Here is a 19,388-nt window from a genome sequence, read left to right as displayed (position 1 = left end):
ACTATTATGATGATTACTAAGAATAATTATAATTCTCATTTTTTGGTCTTGTGTTTTTCTATCTGATATGACCCTCAACAGAGAAAGCTGGATCATTGCAATTGGTGAGCAAATAATATATAGAACCATAACCTAAAGCTGGAATCTAACCATAAAACAACACACAAACTACAAAAAAAAAGATATACCTGGCATTCTGCACCACAGTACCAAGCGATGTTACACGATGCACACTTCAGAAGGGCGCCATCGGATTTAAAGCATCGCTGACATAGGGGCTCAGAGCTTGTTGGTATACACACATAAGGCTCCTCCCTCATAATCACTTCTCCTGAAATGTGGTTGTTACCACCAGTGCCAAAATTAGGAAAACAAGAAATAATTGTATTCCCTACCGTAGCTATAAATGAATTATTGGCATACAAACATATATCCGCTCACCAACCACAACTACATACATACGCATCTACTATACCTATTTTGAACTTTGAAGAATAAGAAAAGGATAAAAAGAAAGTACCTTCATGAACTAATACATTACCAGATGCTAATACGCATCTTCTTTCTTTTGTTTCCAAGCAAGAAAACAAATCAAGTTCAACTCTGCATTGTTAAGGCAATAAACACAAACTCTCTTCTTTCTTGTTACTTGTATGCAAAAAATGAAGTTAACCTTTCCTTTCACTTTCGTTTTCCTCGTGTAACAAGCAAATTAAAAGCTTCAAAAACTTTTAAAGAAAAACAAAGAAGATCAGAGAAGAACCTGGAATGAAATCTCTGGTGGCGAAGAGGCAACGCCGTTTCGGTAGAATAGTCTTAATGGTTAAGCCTTCAGCTTCAAGAAACCTCTGCAATTCCACATCATCCTCCATTGAAATGATAACTAACTCTCTCTTTTCTTTCTTGCTTTCTTTTTTCTCTCTCAGAGTTGGAGGTATTCGCAAGTGAAAATAAAGCTTTCGCTATTTATAATATGTAAAAGAAAAAGGGAAGGGGGGAAGAGAGAGAGAGAGACAGAGAGATTAGAAATGATAGGATTACGGTACTTTTTGATTAGTGACATGACAGAGAACTTTGATAACTAATTATCATCCGATCAAACTCATAAAATCAACGGCCGTCAGACGTTATTGATGGTTACGAGACTGACAATTGTGTCAAATTCTAAACTAAACGGTTACAAGTTACAAGAGGAGGTTACTTTTCAGAAAAAGGTGTAGAGGAATAAATACACGTCGGATTTTGCCTGTTTACTTATTTCTAATACAATTTTAAAGAGGAAAATTATTGTGGTAACGTATAACATTAAGAAACAATTTGTAAATAAAAATTTTAGGGTAAAATACTTAGATCTTTTGAGCTTTAGTTATAATTTTACACGAGTTTATTAATTTTCAAAATTGACAATTCATTTTTAAAAAATATCTTCCATTGAACACATAAATTTAGTATTCAGCCAACTCTTAATGTTTTCATTAGTTTGATAATATAACAATATTAATAGAATAATTTTATTCTTTATTAATTTTAAAAATTACTATTATATAAATTATATTTTTAATTTTTAAAAATTTTTATATCTTTTGTAAAAAAAATTCTCTGAAGCTGAGAGGGGAGCACTTGCTCTGGGGCGATCGATCAATGAATGGGAGCACCACCAACCGACCACATTGCTTGAGAGAAAAAAAGCATGAGAAAAAAAAAGCATTTAAGTAATTTTATATTTTCAGTTAACAATATTTACACTTTTGGGTTTTATTATCTATTTTGAAAACTAATGAACTTGCATGAAATTTTGGTTAAAACTAAAAAAGTTTAGGTATTTTATCCAAAATTTTAATTACATTGAATGAACTTTCACCAAAAAAAATTAATTTAATAATATTGAATAATTGTTTGACATATAACTTTGAAAGAGAATATTATAGAAAAGTAGTAAAAATGCAAGAAGATATTCTATCTCATTTCTTATTTCATTGTAGGGTTGTCAACGGGTAGGGTACTCGCTAATTTTGAGGTATCCGAGCCCTAACCATATAAAAAATAAAAAAAACCCAAACCCTATTAACTATCCAAACATTTTTAAAAATTACCACCCTAACTCCAACTCTAATGCATCATCACTATCTTATAATTACCCTAATTCGTTTAAAAACTCGATTATGTAAAAAAATTATTAAAATACTATTCATGGGTATCTAATTATTCGAACCCAAATCCATAACCGTATCCATATACAATAATATTTTTCTTACATATTCTATAATTTACTAATAATTAAATTAATAAAACATACAAATAATAAAATTTAAATTTAAATAAGCAATAACAAATATCTCAAACATAATTAATAATTTTATAAGTTATAATTTTTTTAATGCTAACACAAAATAGAAAGTAAATATGTTTAATTTTAAAGTGTACATATACTAAAAATATTTTAATATATATAATAGTAATTTTATTTCTCATAAATGAACTCAATGTATATAAAGTATATATATTAAAAGACATTAGTAGTCAATTAATAATTGTAGTTTCATTAATTAATTTAATTAACTATATGCATTTGTCATTAATTTCATAAAATTAAAAAAACCCTAAATTTAAAAACTATTCTAATCTCACAACTTCCCTTTAGATATATATATATATATATATATATATATATATATATATATATATTATAAGTTTATATAAAAAAGGTACATATATTGTAATTAATAATTTTATAAGTTATAATTTTTGTAATGTTAACACAAAATAGAAAGTAAATATGTTTATATTTAAAGTATATATATACTAAAAATATTTTAGTACATATATAATAGTAATTATATTTTTTATAAAATAACACAATATATAAACTAGATATATTAAAAGACATTACAAGTTAATTAATAATCATAGTTTCATAAATTAATTTAATTAACTATATGGATTTACCTAAATAGAGGGGATGACCTTAATAAATAGAAATGTACATACACTAAATGAAACTAGGAGATAAGGATGTATGTACCAACATAAATATGTATATTGGATATAGAGAGATACATTAGATGTTATAAATACAATGGATATTCACATATATTCATAATAATAACTTATATATTAATTAATTTTAATATATTTTGATTATATATTATTGAAACATTAATGGTCTTTCAACTATAATTATCTTTTACTTATAAACAATTAATTTTACATTTTGTAAATATTTACATTTTATATGTAATTATTATTTAAAAATAAAAAAATAAATATTCACATGTATTTCAGGGAACAATAAATACTGGTACATATAAAAGCACAAGTATTAAAAAATTTTTGATTGATAAAAATGAATAATTTTACTTATTATATTTTTAAATTGTCAATCATCATCGTAAATAATTTTTAAATATTATGTAACTAATATTTAAAATTTTATGTAATAATAATAGACATAGATTGATATTGGTAAAACTTTTGATTAATGAAATAAATATATTTGTTCATTATATTTTAAAATTGTCATTTTATACATTTTTAATTATAATTGTATTGAGTGACTATCATTATAAATATTTTTTAAGTATTAATAATTAATAAGATTTATCTAATTTGTAAATAAGAATTTTACTTATATTAAATAACATTTATTAAATTTTTTAAAATTTTAATAGTATTAAAAAATTTATAAATTAATATTATAAAATTTCAATAATTTATACTTCAAACTTTGCATTTAGAAACATACGTGTATATCATTTTATTAATAAAATAAAAATTCACATGCAATTCAAGAAATATGATGGAAGCAAAATTCTTGAACCGAATTATTGCCTGAAAAAGACATGATTAATTTTTTTTTAGGGAAATGTTTTCAAACATTAGATATAAATAAACACAAATTTGTAATTTAAAACCAATATATCAAACTCAAATATTATCAACTAAATTTATGTTATGTAATTATTAAATATATATATATAAATAAGTAAAATCTCACCCTAAAATCAGATTTATGTTACCTCTTTTGAACACAAGCAAGGAAGCAAGTGTAGATGTAGGTGACGGGCAGATCTCCTCCAATCCAAGGAAATTTTAACCTACTTTTCTCTAGCTAGCGATTTCTCTTTTAAATTGTTGAGTTATATCCATTATATTATGTGTAAATTATATTTTTCTTCCTTTCTTTTATTCATGTAGGGGTAATATGGATATCAATCATATAATATCTATATGACTTTTTTAATGACAAGACTTACGAAACATGCTAAGTTGATAATATTTTGGGGTAATATATCTATTGTGTTTGAACTGATTCAAATACAAACTATTGAGAAGGATACTGCCAAAGGTCGAAGTAGCCATGTCAATCAGTGACTTTATTACCCGCCTTATTTTGTTTTCCTCTTCCAAAGTCCTGAAGTCTCCACATTGGTGGCATACAAACTTAATGCAGAGGGAACAGAAGCAAGCAAAGTCCTCTTCCTCATCTGCATCTTTAAACATAGAAAGATCAATTAATTTTTAGATCTAATCCACAACAATTCAGCATTGATACGACATACCGTATTTATAAACCATGAAACCATTGCATTCGGCATTCTTGCATCGTATAGCATCCCTAATTTCAACATTAATATGAAGCGGAGACATTTGCAACCAAAATAATATTTTTCTAGGAGAGCATGCTAGAACATGGTGCTTTTATCAGTGTCTATATAACTTTTTTTTTTATATTTGAGAAAAAGGGATTCGAATTCTACTATTTTTGAGAGATAAATCATGTACCAACTAATAAACCAAATACTTAAGTGCAATGTCTCTGTAGCTTATTGATTCCTTATGCCATAAAAGCAAATGATGGTGGACTAGTTAATCTCATCATCAGGCATGCTGCTTATATCTAATTTGATTGCAGAAAACTTACTTCATAAGGTGAAGAAGGGCAAAAAGAAATAAACATATATTACCTCATCACCTTCCTTCACATGCTCCATAGCACCAACTACATGTCACAAATGGCATGTGCATTGCATGAAAGCTGCATTACAATTGAAAGAATATCCTCATCCAATTTGAGAAATTAAAGTTTGACTTCATTTAAGAATCTAACAACATAAAAATTATCGGCATTGTACTTATATGATTACAATTTTGCCTTCTTTATGATACCCTCAGTAGTGTATTTTTAAGTTGCCGGATTAAGGAACTACTATGCTTCTAACATAGCAGCATGCACCTCTCTACAACAAATGACTAAAATCAGTAAACTAAAATTACTAAACCAGAATATCTTGCAAAAGTTCTCTACTGCCTCGTCAAGATCAATCACAAGCCGCTGAAGGAAGCCTGGCAAATGAAAATTGAACTTCTAAAGGATCCTGATCCTTGTCCTCAGTATGATAAGTCAATCAAAGGGCAAGATTTTGCAGGTGATGTCACTAATATACAATCTCAGGCTCCATTGTCGAAAGACTTGACTTCAGATGTCAAGTTAGAGCCTTCTAAAGCAGAGAAGCAGGGGAAGGTTCCAAGTAGTAAAGGAGCATCATCACCTCGGAATCGGAATTGGAATTATGCTCCTGACTTGTTCTTCAAAGTGAATGGAAAGCTGTATCAAAGGCTTGGAAAGATAGGCAGTGGAGGAAGCAGTGAGGTCCACAACCACAAAGTCTTTTCATCAGATTGTACAATATATGCAATTGAGAAAATCAAGCTCAAAGGTCGTGACTATGCTACTGCATATGGGTTTGCTAGGAAATTGAATATTTAAACAGGTTGAAGGAACAGAATAACATGATCCAGTTAATAGACTATGAGGTACCTCGTTCCAACCTTTGTCCTTTGTTTACTTCCAGTACACTAAAAAGTTTATCCTTTTTGATTGTTTCAATTTGTTCACCAACAACACAAATCTACCAGCAATCATTTCATGGATTTGCTATTATTATATTAAATAGACACTCATGTCGGTCATTTTATTCATGCTGAACTAAAATGCTTCAATTAGGGGCCTTTAACTTTGTAGCCAATGAAGGTTTTGAGATATTGTTGCTCTAAGTAGGCGGTTGATATGCAGACTGATTTCATGGCCATTTGTTGTTCATATGCTGTGGAACTTAATTATCTCTTATTTTCTGCAGTTTGGAAAATTTTAGGGTCATTGGAGTTAACTTGTCCAATGTGGGGGTATGGGAGGGGAAGGGGATCTGTCACCTTTGAAAGATAATTTTATAGCTCGCCGCAAGAGCAGAATATTTACTTCATATTATTATGTATTATTCAATAAAGCAGAATATTTACATTAGTTTGTTGAAGCAATTTGCAGCAAAGCAAATACTTCAAGCTGTCAACGCTACACACGAGGAACGTATTGCGCACTCCAACTTGAAGCCAGCCAATTTCCTTCTTGTAAAAGGTTCTCTAAAACTTACTGATTTTGGTATTGCCAAAGCCATAATGAGTGATACAACCAACATCCAAAGGGATTCACGGGTACTCGTTGCTCATTGTACTCTCCAACTATTGATTCAAAGTACTACTGGAAACCTTGGTCCTCTTCTAATGTAAAAGAAACCTCTTGGTGCAAGTTATTGGTGCCAAAATAACTTACCATTTTGCTGGCAAAAGTAATCAGTTTTGCTTATGTTTCTTCTAGTTTGCTGCATGATAGTCCTTTGAATTGTATTTAGTACTCTTGAGCTTTCTGTAGTTGAATATGATGGTGAGGATGGTGAAAAGATGAGATTCACATGTTAAAGCACTATTTGTTAGAACTATAAGAATGGGGTTTTAATAATTCTTAACATACATGAAAAAAAATGGTGGTTAAACCGATCATAGAGTATTTAAAGCTAGCTGTTTAGGTACACAAATATACAGCATTGCTTATGCTTCAAAGGAAAAAAAAACTTTGTCACTCATGCATGCAAGCAGGGGAATCAACTTTGTCATCAAATTTGATTAGAAATGGCTCAGTAAGTAAAGTATTCATTTTCATCTATACATCAAGATCCACTAGGGCCTCCCACTTGTTCCTTGGCCAAGGTGTCCAAGAATTCTCTCACAATGCAAGAGTTCTGTCACCAAAGGGAAATTTGTCCCATGAGTAATTTCCAGTATATCACGTGCCCTGATCAGATAATCGCGACCATCCTCTTTGTCCCCTTTAACCCTGTAATAAGCAAACATCCATTTTATGTTCATAATATTGAAGATAATGGAGACACAAAGAATATTTTCTAACCCTTCAAGCTTCCCTCGTAGGTAGTAGTGCCGTCCAAGAACAGGATCGTTTCTTTGTAATAGTCCTGTATACAAAGATAAAAGAGCAGGAATGTTGGAAAAGAAATTTAAACAAAGAACAAAGTAAATACACCGAAGATTCAGGTACAAGTATAGAAAATGACATACTTTCACGTACTGGTGTTATCAATCTACAACATTCCAGCGCTGCTTGTATATCTCCTGTCTCCATATGGAGCTGAAAAGCACAAAATAGCACAAACAATATCAAATCTTAAAAGTCCAACTTTGAGCATCAAGACAAGACTGTTCCTGTTACTGTTTCTTCATCTAATTAAGCCTCTCATCTATTGACTATGATGTCCAAATGGCATCCAAGTCACCAAAAAAGGACTTTTTCAACTCCTTTTCTTCCAGAGAGAATAACATCCTTAAAAAGGCTACCTTTGTAAGTAATTTTCTAACAAGCATCACGCTCAATGAGGAAGGATGGAAAAGATCCAGGGTGGCTGCCTCAATTTTCTTATATGTAGACAGAGCTCCCTCATAATCTACAACACTGTCAAAGAACAACTTCTGTTTTAAGCATACAAGGACAAAATCAATGCAAATATGAGCAAAACAAATCTCCAAATGCTGTATGAGAAATAATATTTATTATTTATATACAAACAATGAAGAAGGATACTGAGATTATCCAAATACGATCCAGCCCTGTCAAGCAGTGGTTCTAATTTCTTCTTTGCTCTTTTTTCCGCTTCCGAAGTCCTGACATGTCCACATTTGCTGCATTCAAGTTTCAGGTCACGACTGTAAAATCCTGCATCTCCAAATAGAGAAAGATCAATTTCTCTAGATCTATCTAAAACAGTTTAGTTAGCATTGATATGACATACCCTGTTTATCAACCAAGAAACCATCGCACTTGCCATGCTTGCATCGCAGAGCATCCAAAATTTGATCATCGATTTTATCAAACTTACAGCAGCGGCGACATGAGCAAATAAAATGGTATTTTGCATTAAGATCGTCCCATCGATCCCTGGTGGTTTGACAAAGGTCTATGTAACTTATCAATACCTTATTGGAAACAAAATGACAACAACTTAGTACTTGACCTTATCAAACAATAATCAAACATGTTGACTCGAAATTCATTTGTTACATATATTACCTCATCGCCTTTCCCCACAGGCAACAGAGCACGAAGTACAGCAAGTTTTCCCTCAAAAACCAAAACAGCATTGGGCAAGCAGCTATAATCCCAAAATGATTAAACCCGTAAAAAGCAAGCCCAAAAGAAATCACGAGTTCAAAAAAAGCCGTTAATCAGTTTTATCAGTTACCTGTGGTTAATAATAGACAGGACAGGATACAGTCCAGTTCCCAGTGGCTCCATATCAATGTCAACAATGGCATGTGCATTGCATGAAATCTGCATTAGAATTGAAAGAATTGGATTTCAAAGAAGACCTGATCAGAATCTCAATCTTCTATACAGAGCTCCGTTCTGTTTAATTTAAGAATCTAAGAACATAAAAAAAAAAAAAATTATTCGCAATGTAGTTATATAATTATATTTTGGTTTCCTCATTACTATGCTTCCAACATAGCAATAGCACGGTCAAAACCTCCTTACAAAAGTTATATAATCTAGAATACCTTGCAAAAGGTATTTACTGCCTCGTCTAGATTAAACCGAGGCTGCTGAAGCATTTGCTTGACGATTTCAGCCTTCATCTCAAACGCGACCACTTTCTCCGTCTCCATATTATATCGGTCTTCCCAAAAGTAGGTTAGGTAAAGCATAAGAATTTATTAAGAACATACGCAGGAATGAAACCACAAACAAAAAAGGATACGAGCTATCATTGCCTCCACCAAGCTGAAGTTGTCTATAGGAGTAGTAGGGATGACCTGCAAGTACACATAAATAACAAGCAAACCGTCCTCAAAGTCATGAAACTATTACAGTTGCAGATAAATAGGCTGAATTTGAAAAGCCATTAGTTACATAAAAAGTTATTTACCTTTTCACACTGTAACTTTCTCCGAATGAAGAGCTTTACCAGCAGGCGTATCTCAGGTGTAACAAGCTCCCGCCACTTCTTTTCAAGCCTTGAGATGGCACGACATTCAAGTTTATGCAACTTCCAATCAAGCCTCTGAAATTAGGGAACAATATATATTCAGAATAAACAAAATACAAATCCCACTACTTACTTTTATCTTTCAAGTCATTAATTCCATTTTGCATTGTTCTTCCTCCTTTGTTTTCATAAAAACTTATATCAATCCCACAAAAGATGACTACTATGATTATTTTATCCTGTGTTTTTCTTGCTGAACTGTGTTGCCATTTAGGACCCTTATAACAGGGGACTTGTTGCTTTTTCGTGGCTGAATTATGTAGCCTGTTAGGTCTCTTTGTAACAGGGGATTGGCAGCTGAAGGGATATTTCTCTACCCTCTCTGCATTTTTTCTAGCAACCCCCTTGCCAGCTCTTTCAATGAAATGTTCCTGCCCTTAAAAAAAAATTATAATTCTCATTTTCTGGTCTTGTGTTTTATCTATCTGATATGACCCTCAACAGAGAAAGCTAGGTCATTGCAATTGGTGAGCCAATGATATATAGAACCATAACCTAAAGCTGGAATCTAAACATAAAACAACACAGAAACTACATTAAAAAGACATACCTGGCATTCTGCATCACAGTACCAAACCATGTTACAGGATGCACACTTCAGAAGGGCGCGGCCGGATTTAAAGCATCGCTGACATACGGGAAGATCAGAGCATGTTGGTATACACACATAAGGCTCCTCCCTCATAATCACTTCTCCTGAAATGTGGTTGTTACCACCAGTACCAAAATTAGAAAAACAAAAAATAATTTTATTCGCTACCGTAGCTATAAATGAATTATTGGCACACAAACGTATATCCCCTCACTAACCACAACTACATACATATGCATCTACTTACATATCTGTATATATACACTATACATATTTTGAACTTTGAAGAACAAGAAAAGGGTAAAAAGAAAGTACCTTCATGAACTAACACATTACTAGATGCTAACAAAAGATCATAAAAGTACCTTAAAAAAAGAAAATGAAAAGAAAATATCATGAATAGTCAAGTTTAGTTTAATGCGTTTTCTTTTTCTTTCTTTCTGGTATGTTTCACTCTCTTCTTTCTTTTGTTTCCATGCAAGAAAACAAATCAAGTTCAAGTCTGCATTGTTAAGGCAATAAACACAAACTCTCTTCTTTCTTGTTGCTTGCATGCAAAAAAAATGAAGTTTAACCTCCCCTTTCACTTTCCTTTTCCTCGTATAACAAGCAAATTAAAAGCTTCAAAATTTTTTAAGGAAAAACAAAGAAGATCAGAGAAGAACCTGGAATAAAATCTCTGGTGGCGAAGAGGCAACGCCGTTTCGGTAGAATAGTCTTAATGGTTAAGCCTTCAGCTTCAAGAAACCTCTGCAATTCCAAATCATCCTCCATTGAAATGATAACTAACTCTCTCTTTTCTTTCTTGCTTTCTTTTTTCTCTCGCAGAGTCAGAGGCGTTCGCAAGTGAAAATAAAGCCAGCGAGCTTCTTCTTCGCTATTTATAGTATGTAAAAGAAAGAGGGGAGGAGGAAGAGAGAGAGAGTAGAAATGATAGGATTACGGTACTTTTGATTTGGGACAGGACAGTGAGAGGACCTTGATAATTAACCATCGTTTAGAAAACTAAAAAACCAACGGCTATCCAACGTCGGTGATTCTGACAAACTGACAGCTGTGTCAAATTATGAACTAGACACGTACAACTTACAATTGGTAGTAAAATGTATCAGAACATATACACGTTGGGATTTGCATGTTTACTTATTTCTACTACATTTTTGGAGAGGAAAATTATTGTGGTAATATATAGCATTAAGAAAAAATTTGTAAATGAAACTTTGAATTACATTGAATGAATTTCACCAATAAATATTTTTTTATTCAATTAGTATTATTAATTAATATTATAAAATTTTAATTATATACTATTCAAAAATTAATTGTTTTTCAACAATAATTATCTTTTACATTTCGTAAATATTTATATATTTTTTATAAAAAATATGTAATTTTTATTGTTAGGTGCCAAATAAGCATGTGGACTTTAAGAGTACAAGAGAAAATAAAAGAAGTGCTAGATAAACCCCGTACAAAATAGACCCAACTTTAGGGATGTCCAGTCTAGGTACAGGCTACCGGATTTTGACGCAGCTCGATTTCCATTATTAACTCACGGCTATCGTTAAAGGCAATCCACATTTAATCTGTCAAGATTGCGTTACCTTGTCCTACTTCAATGGAATCATAACTCGTTATACGAATATATAACTATTATTTTAAAAAATAAAAAATTCACATGCAATTTAAGAAATATGATGGAAGCAACCGAATTGCTGCTTAAAGAAGACATAATTGATTTTTTTTAAATGTTTTCAAACATTGGATATAAATAAACACAAATTTGTAATTTAAAACCAATATATCAAACTCAAATATTATCAACAAAATTTATTTTTCTAAGAAAATTTCAACTTATTTCTCTCTAACAAGTGATTTCTCTCTTAAATTGTTGAGTTATATCCATTATATTCCATGTAAATTATATTTTCCTTTCTTTCCTTTTTTCATGTAGGAGTAATACGGATATCATATAATAATCCATGTGACTTTATTAATAACAAGACTTATGAGACATGCTAAGTTGATTATTTTGGGATAAGATATATCTATTTTAAAATCTAATGTACTTGAACTGAATTAAAATAAAACTTTAAGAATTTGAATGTATTTTATTTTTTAAAAAAAATCTAATTTGATGACTATATTAAAACAATATTCAATGTTAATGTGCATTAATGTTTAACATGGTTAAGAAAATCTTATCAACTATAAATTCAAACACATCATACAATTAAATAAATACAACTTCAGTTTTTGTGGGTTAATTGTATATCCTTGGCTTATGCTCATGTGATTATTTTTTAGGGACTTGTCCCCTTTTTCTGTTAGGTGTCATATATGTCAATATGCACAGAGGCTTTTAACAGAATTCTATAAGTAACAATCCATGAAAAAATGGTAATAAAACCGATCAAAGAATGTTTAAAGCGAGCTGTTTAGGTACACAAACGTACAGCATCACAGAAATGGCTCAGCAAGCATTGCTCATACATCAAAATCCACTAGGACCTCCCTCTTGTTCCTTGGCCAATTGGCTCAAAAGCTCTTCCACCAAAGCAAAATTTGTCCCATGAGTAATTCGCAGTATATAACCTGCCCTGGTCAGATACTTGATAGCATCCTCTTCGTTCCCTTTAGCCCTGTAATAAACGAACAACCCTTTTATGTTCATAATATTGAAGATAATGGAGACACAGAAAATTTTCTAACCCTTCAAGCCTCCCTCGTACGTAGTAGTGCATTCCAAGAACAGGATCGTTTCTTTGTAATAGTCCTGTATAAAAAGATAAAAGGGCAGGAATGTTGGATAAGAAATTTAAACAAAGAACAAAGTAACTAAACTGAAGATTCAGGTACAAGGATAGAAAATGACATACTTTCACGCACTGGTGTTATCAATCTACAACATTCCAGCGCTGCTTGTATATCTCCTGTCTTCATATAGAGCTGAAAAGCACAAAATAGCATAAACAATATCAAATCTTAATGGTCCACGCTTTGAGTATCAAGACAAGACTGTTCCTGTTATTATTTCTTCATCTAATTAAGCCTCTCAACTATTGACTATGTTGTTCAAATGGCACCGAAGTCAGCAAACAAAGGCTTTTTCAACTCCTTTTGGTCCAAAAACCTCTACTCCTTTGCTTAAAAAGGCTACCTTTGTAAGTAAATTTCTGACAATCATCACACTGAATGAAGAAGGATGGAAAACATCCAGGGTCGCTTCCTCAACCCTCTTTAAAGTAGACAGAGCTTCCTGAAAATCTACAACACTGTCAAAGAACAACTTTTATTTTGAGCGTGTTACTGCAAATTAGCTTCACTAACATATTTGCCAAAGTATACAAAGACAAAATCAATGCAAATATGAGCAAAACAAATCGTAACATGCTGTAGGAGAAATAATATTTCAAATTGATATAAGAATTCCTAATATTTATTATTTATATACAAACAATGGAGAAGGATACTGCCAGAAAAAAACTCCGATTTCCCCTTATCACACAGTGGATCTATTTTCCCCTTTGCACGTCTTTCCGCTTCCAAAGTCTTGACGAGTCCACATTTGTTGCATTCAAGTTTCTGGTCATGACTGTAAAATCCTGCATCTCCAAATGGAGAAAGATCAATTAAGCTCTAGATCTACCGAAAACAGTTTAGCTAGCATTGATATGACATACTATCTTTATTAACGAAGAAACCATCGCATTTGCCACGCTTGCATCGCAGAGCATCCAAAATTTGATCATTGATTTCGGCAAACTTACAGCAGTGGGGACATGTGCAAGTAAAATGGTATTTTGCATTAAGATCGTGCTGTCGATGCCTGGTGGTTCGACCAAGGTCTATGTAACTTATCAATACCTTATGGAAACACAATAACAACAACAACAACAACTTAGTCATGAAGAAGCAGTACTGGATCAAGTTCTATGTTGACTTAAAATGCAGAAAACTTCAAACTCATTGCGTACATATATTACCTCATCACCTTTCTCCACAGGCACCAGAGCACGAAGTACAGCAAGTTTTCCTTCAAAAACCAAAATAGCATTGGGCAAGCAGCTGTAATCCCAAAATGATTAAACCCGTAAAGAGCAAGCCCAAAAGAAATCACGAGCTGAAAAAAAGCCGTTAATCAGTTTTATCAGTTACCTGTGGTTAATAATAGACATGACAGGATACAGTCCAATTCCCAGTGGCTCCATTGCAATGTCAACGATGGCATTTGCATTGCATGAAACCTGCATTAGAATTGAAAGAATTGAATTTCAGAGAAGACCTGATCAGAACCTCAATCTTCTACATGGAGATCTGTTCTGGTTAATTTAAGAATCTAAGAACATGACAAAAAATATTGCTAATCTAGAATACCTTGCAAAAGTTGTTTACTGCCTTGTCTAGATCAAGGTCAGGCTGCTGAAGCATTCGCGTGACAATTTCAGCCTTCATCGCATACGCAACCAATTTCTTCATCTCCATTTTATATTGATCTTCCCAAAAGTAGGTTAAGTGAAGCATAAGAATTTGTTAAGCACATGCGTGGCAATGAAACCACAAATGAACATCAGCAAACAAAAAAGGATACGATCTATCATTGCCTCCACCAAGTTGAAGTTGTCTATAGGAGTAGTAGGGATGACCTGCTAGTACACAAATGAACAAATGAAACTCAATATTTATACTTAGTTCAGTATGCTTATTAGTTTTACTTCCTCGTTGAGAGCATTAAATTCTTATTTCTGAATTTCTAATTTTACATGGAATAGGCATTATTTATTGAGAATGCAGATGATAAAATAGGAAGAAAACTCTTTCTTTTTTTTTTTTTTTGCTAAAACCCTGAGATAGATAATTTATTATTTGATATATTGCTAAGAAAACAGTATCTGATTTCTCATTCAGTATATGCATTTCAACACTCTTATGTTTACATAGAAACAGGTAACCCATGCCTTGTTTTCTCATTCAGGATATTCAACAACAACTGCTTGGTTGCAGTTCATTTCAAATTACATGTACGCAGAAAGGCAAAAGCCCGAGTAGGTCAATGGCGAATCAATAAACCTCTCTATCAAGGATTATTAAAATAACAAGTAAACTGTCATCCAAATCATGATACTATTGCATGTTGCAGATAAATGGGCCAAATTTGAAAAGCCATTACATAAAAAGTTATTTACCTTATCACGCTGTAACTTTCTCCGAATGAAGAGCTTTACCAGCAGGCGTATCTCAGGTGTAACAAGCTCCTGCCACTTCTTTTCAAGCCTTGAGATGGCACGACATTCAAGCTTATGCAACTTCCAATCAAGTCTCTGAAATTAGAGAACAATATATATTCAGAATAAACAAAACACAAATCCCACTACTTACTTTTATCTTCTAAGTCATTAATTCCGTTTTCATTGTTCTTCTCCTGCGTTTTTGTTGATGTAAGGCTTGCTTCGAAGACCAAAGCAAAGTCAAAGGTTTTGGTGGGCAACCATACTTCTGATGGTTAAGTGTGACAGTTTACTTGCTAAACTGTTTAATGTCAGCAAAGTATGGCTATGTATGTAGTTAGTTGATTTTGAGTATGGATATGTACTACTGAAACTCAAGCAATGTACTTCATGTATATATATGTCTTAATGAATGAAAATGGTACTGATACCATTACTTTAAGTATCTCTCTGTTTTACTTTCTTAAGCTTTTGAGCTTTTCTTTTCTCTGATTTTGACGTCGGGTGTTGTGAACACACTAATCATGGCAAGGTTAATAATCCCACTAAGGCAAATATCAATTTTGACGAGGTTAGAAACTCCATTAAAATGAATAATGATCAAAATCCTATTTTGGTTAGTCAAACCAAAAATATTAAAATCTAAATAAACATTCCTACTTACTAAAAAAAATATTATTTATTAATTCTTAACTTGAATGTGTCTAACAATTAAGCCAAAAGGGTTTTATATAACTATTCTTAAGAAAGAGAGTCTTCTAACTTTCCCATGTGAGATTATTACAATTCTTAAATAAATAAAAAAATAATTCAACTCAAACTTTCTTGAAATACAAGTAAAGTAAAAAATAACTTAGTCTAACCTAACTTAATGCGCAAATAACCTAAATAATATACTCTTGTTCCAGATTTCTTCTTCTTCAATATTGTTGCACTAAGCTTAAATGTTTCTACAACTCAAACGTGTGATAAAAATGCTTAACAGTTTTGTTAAAAACTTATATTGATCCCACAAAAGACGAATACTATGATGATCTCTAAGATTAATTATAATTTTTATTTTTTGGTATTTAGCATCATTAATTGGGAAAAAAAGTTCTAATAAAGAATCCAAATTTTACTTGTGTTTATATATCTGATGTGACCCTCCACAGAGAAAGATGGATCATTGCAATTGGTGAGAAAATGATATATAGAACCATAACCCAAAGCTGGAATTTAACCATAAAACAGCACAGAAACAAAATTAAAAAGATATACCTGGCATTCTACACCACAGTACCAAACTATGTTACAAGATGCACACTTCGAAAGGGCACCATCGGATTTAAAGCATTGCTGACATAGAGGATTAGAGCTTGTTGGTATGCACACATAAGGCTCCTCCCTCATAATCACTTCTCCTGAAATGTGTTTGTTACCACTGGTACCAAAATTAGGAAAACAAGAAAGTGCATACCAAAAATAATTGTATTCTCTACCGTAGCTATAAATGAATTATTGGCATACAAACATATATTCCCTCACTAACCATAACTACATACATATTACCTAGTTACATATTTACATACATATCTATGTATACACACACACACACACATACTCTCACATATACCAATGAATAAAATGTTATTTTTATACTTACATGCATAAGGAAAGGATACTTATACATATTTTGAACTTCGAAGAATAAGAAAAGGGTAAAAAAAAAGTACCTTCATGAACTAATACATTAGTAGATGCTAACAAAAGATCATAAAACTACCTTGAACAGAGTTATAAAAAAAGAAAAAGAAAAGAAAATGTCATGAATAGTCAGGTTCAGTTTAACGGGTTTTCATTTTCTTTCTTTCTGGTATGTTTCACTCTCTTCTTTCTTTTGTTTCCATGCAAGAAAACAAATCAAGTTCAAGTCTGCATTGCAAAGGTAACAAACACAAACTCTCTTTTTTCTTGTTGCTTGCATGCAAAAAAAGAAGTTTAACCCTTCCTTTCACTTTCCTTTTCCTCGTATAACAAGCAAATTAAAAGCTTCAAAAATTTTTAAGGAAAAACAAAGAAGATCAGAGAAGAACCTGGAATAAAATCTCTGGTGGCGAAGAGGCAACGCCGTTTCGGTAGAATAGTCTTAATGGTTAAGCCTTCAGCTTCAAGAAACCTCTGCAATTCCACATCATCCTCCATTGAAATGATAACTAACTCTCTCTTTTCTTTCTTGCTTTCTTTTTTCTCTCTCAGAGTCGGAGGTACTCGCAAGTGAAAATAAAGCCAGCGAGCTTCTTCTTCGCTATTTATAGTATGTAAAAGAAGAAAGGGGAGGGGGAAGAGAGAGAGAGAGAGTGGAAATGATAGGATTACGGTACTGTTGATTTGAGACACGACAGCGAGAGGACCTTGATAATTAATTTTCGTTTAGCAAACTCAAATTGCTTCTTCTTCGCTATTTATAATATGTAAAAGAAAGGAGGAGCGGGGATAGAGATTAGAAATTATAGTTAGAGAGCTTCGGAAACTAATGATACTCGTATTGTAACAAACTCATAAAACAAACCGCTGTCCGACATCGGTGATAGTGATAGACTGACAGTTGTGTCAAATTCTAACCTAGACAGTTACAAATAATTTGAAATTGTCAATCATTATCTTAAATAATTTTAATTATTATATAAATAATAATTATTTAAAATAGTACGTAATATTGTTAGAGGGTAATTGATATGGATAAAACTTTTGTCTGATGAAATATAGTTATTTCTTTATTATATTTTTAAATTGTCATTTTAAATTTTTTTAATTATAATTATATTGAATGACTATTATTATAAATATTTTTATTTTAAGCATTAATGAGATTTATTTAATTTATAAATAAGAATTCTAATTCTCTTAAATAACAGTCATTAAAAATATGTTTTTCAAAATTAGTAGTATTGAAAATTTTATAAAATAATATTATAAAATTTCAACAATTTGTATTTCAAATTTTACATTTCAAAAACATTTGTATGTATATATAATTGTTATTTATAAATAAATAAAAATAAATATTCACAAGTAATTCAAGAATGTGATGAACACGAAATTCCTTAAATGGATTATTGTTTGAAAATGACATAATAGATCCTTTTTAAAGAAATATTTTCAAACATCCAAATACAAAGATATAAATAAACATAATTTCGTAATTTAAAATTAATATAGAACAATACATTTTCAATTCTTCTAAACACAAGCAAGTCTAGATATATAAGTGATAGATAGATCTCCTCCGACCAGAGGCAATTTTGATTTTTTTCTTTAACAAGTGATTTTTTTTGTGATAGATAGATTTTTATTTTTTATTTTTTAATTTTACCTGTATTAAATCAAGCAAAAATGCATGCAGCATTGACTACTGTACATGAATTTGACATCAATGGGAGCAAAGTGAAAATATACAACAGAAGCGAGGTTGGATAAGCTCACCGCTTAAAGCAGAAGTAAGTTTTAACATTGCTTATGCTATGAGAAAAAAGAAAAAGTCTTGAGATTTTCCTGGACTTATGCCATCACCAAGTTTGTCAAGAAGCTTGCCACAAGGGATGATCAGCCAATATACCAAATTATGAACAAAATGAAACTCAATATCATAATTTTTATTACCAAACCACAAATCTACTAGTAAGATGTTTGACAAGATTTGTTCACATCTCATAAGTCATGTTTCAAACAGGGGAGGAGGAAAACTCGATAGTTTCGGGCACATAATAATATTCAACCAAAGAAGCTATTAGGTATATATCTATTAAGAGGAAAAGAATCACTGGGCCTAAGGAATTTAAACCAATTCCATCTTAGCTTTTCAGCAAATCTCACATTCTACAGCTGCAGTAAAAGCTGTACTGCAGACTCCTCCCACTTAGTAGATAAACCTCAAGTTGCATTAAGTGCAATAACTATCAGACGTAAATTTATCTTTCACTGCATGCTAATTGAGATATGAACTGTTATAGCACTTAAGCTTTGGATGCGGATCCTGTCATGCCAATAACAAGTATCATAATTCATTATCAGTTTGTGATGAAGATAAAGGATCCAACCTATAAATCATCCTAAGTTGCTTCACATGGTCTTTGCATAGAGAATTTGTCGACTGTATTTTTCATACACAAATGAGTAATGCGCCAGATAATCTTAATG

General features: G+C 31.7%; 2 protein-coding genes across 2 annotated transcripts; both read right to left on the bottom strand.

The window, feature by feature from the left end:
• Window positions 1-6,834: 6,834 nt before the first annotated feature.
• Window positions 6,835-10,813, bottom strand: LOC18592275 (histone-lysine N-methyltransferase ASHR1-like). Its single transcript, XM_007018911.3, has 13 exons — window positions 10,647-10,813; window positions 9,940-10,085; window positions 9,270-9,404; window positions 9,102-9,156; window positions 8,902-9,020; window positions 8,586-8,674; window positions 8,414-8,495; window positions 8,136-8,319; window positions 7,928-8,059; window positions 7,684-7,790; window positions 7,408-7,477; window positions 7,241-7,304; window positions 6,835-7,168 (listed from the first exon to the last, which is right to left on the bottom strand). The coding sequence occupies exons 1-13, from the start codon at window positions 10,753-10,755 to the stop codon at window positions 7,012-7,014; spliced, it is 1,449 nt and encodes a 482-aa protein (XP_007018973.3). The 5' UTR covers window positions 10,756-10,813; the 3' UTR covers window positions 6,835-7,011.
• A 1,490-nt stretch (window positions 10,814-12,303) lies between these two features.
• On the bottom strand, window positions 12,304-17,462 carry LOC18592274 (histone-lysine N-methyltransferase ASHR1-like). The gene is made up of 13 exons (XM_088809209.1): window positions 17,285-17,462; window positions 16,470-16,612; window positions 15,168-15,302; window positions 14,573-14,627; window positions 14,359-14,477; window positions 14,140-14,228; window positions 13,968-14,049; window positions 13,665-13,848; window positions 13,455-13,586; window positions 13,142-13,248; window positions 12,861-12,930; window positions 12,694-12,757; window positions 12,304-12,623 (listed from the first exon to the last, which is right to left on the bottom strand). The coding sequence occupies exons 1-13, from the start codon at window positions 17,391-17,393 to the stop codon at window positions 12,476-12,478; spliced, it is 1,437 nt and encodes a 478-aa protein (XP_088665335.1). The 5' UTR covers window positions 17,394-17,462; the 3' UTR covers window positions 12,304-12,475.
• Between the last annotated feature and the right edge of the window lie 1,926 nt (window positions 17,463-19,388).

Source organism: Theobroma cacao, chromosome 8, assembly GCF_053813885.1.
Source record: "Theobroma cacao isolate CCN51 chromosome 8, ASM5381388v1, whole genome shotgun sequence".
NCBI classification, from domain to species: domain Eukaryota; kingdom Viridiplantae; phylum Streptophyta; class Magnoliopsida; order Malvales; family Malvaceae; genus Theobroma; species Theobroma cacao.
Note: the sequence above shows the minus strand (reverse complement) of the source record. Positions and strands in the feature narration are given on the sequence as shown.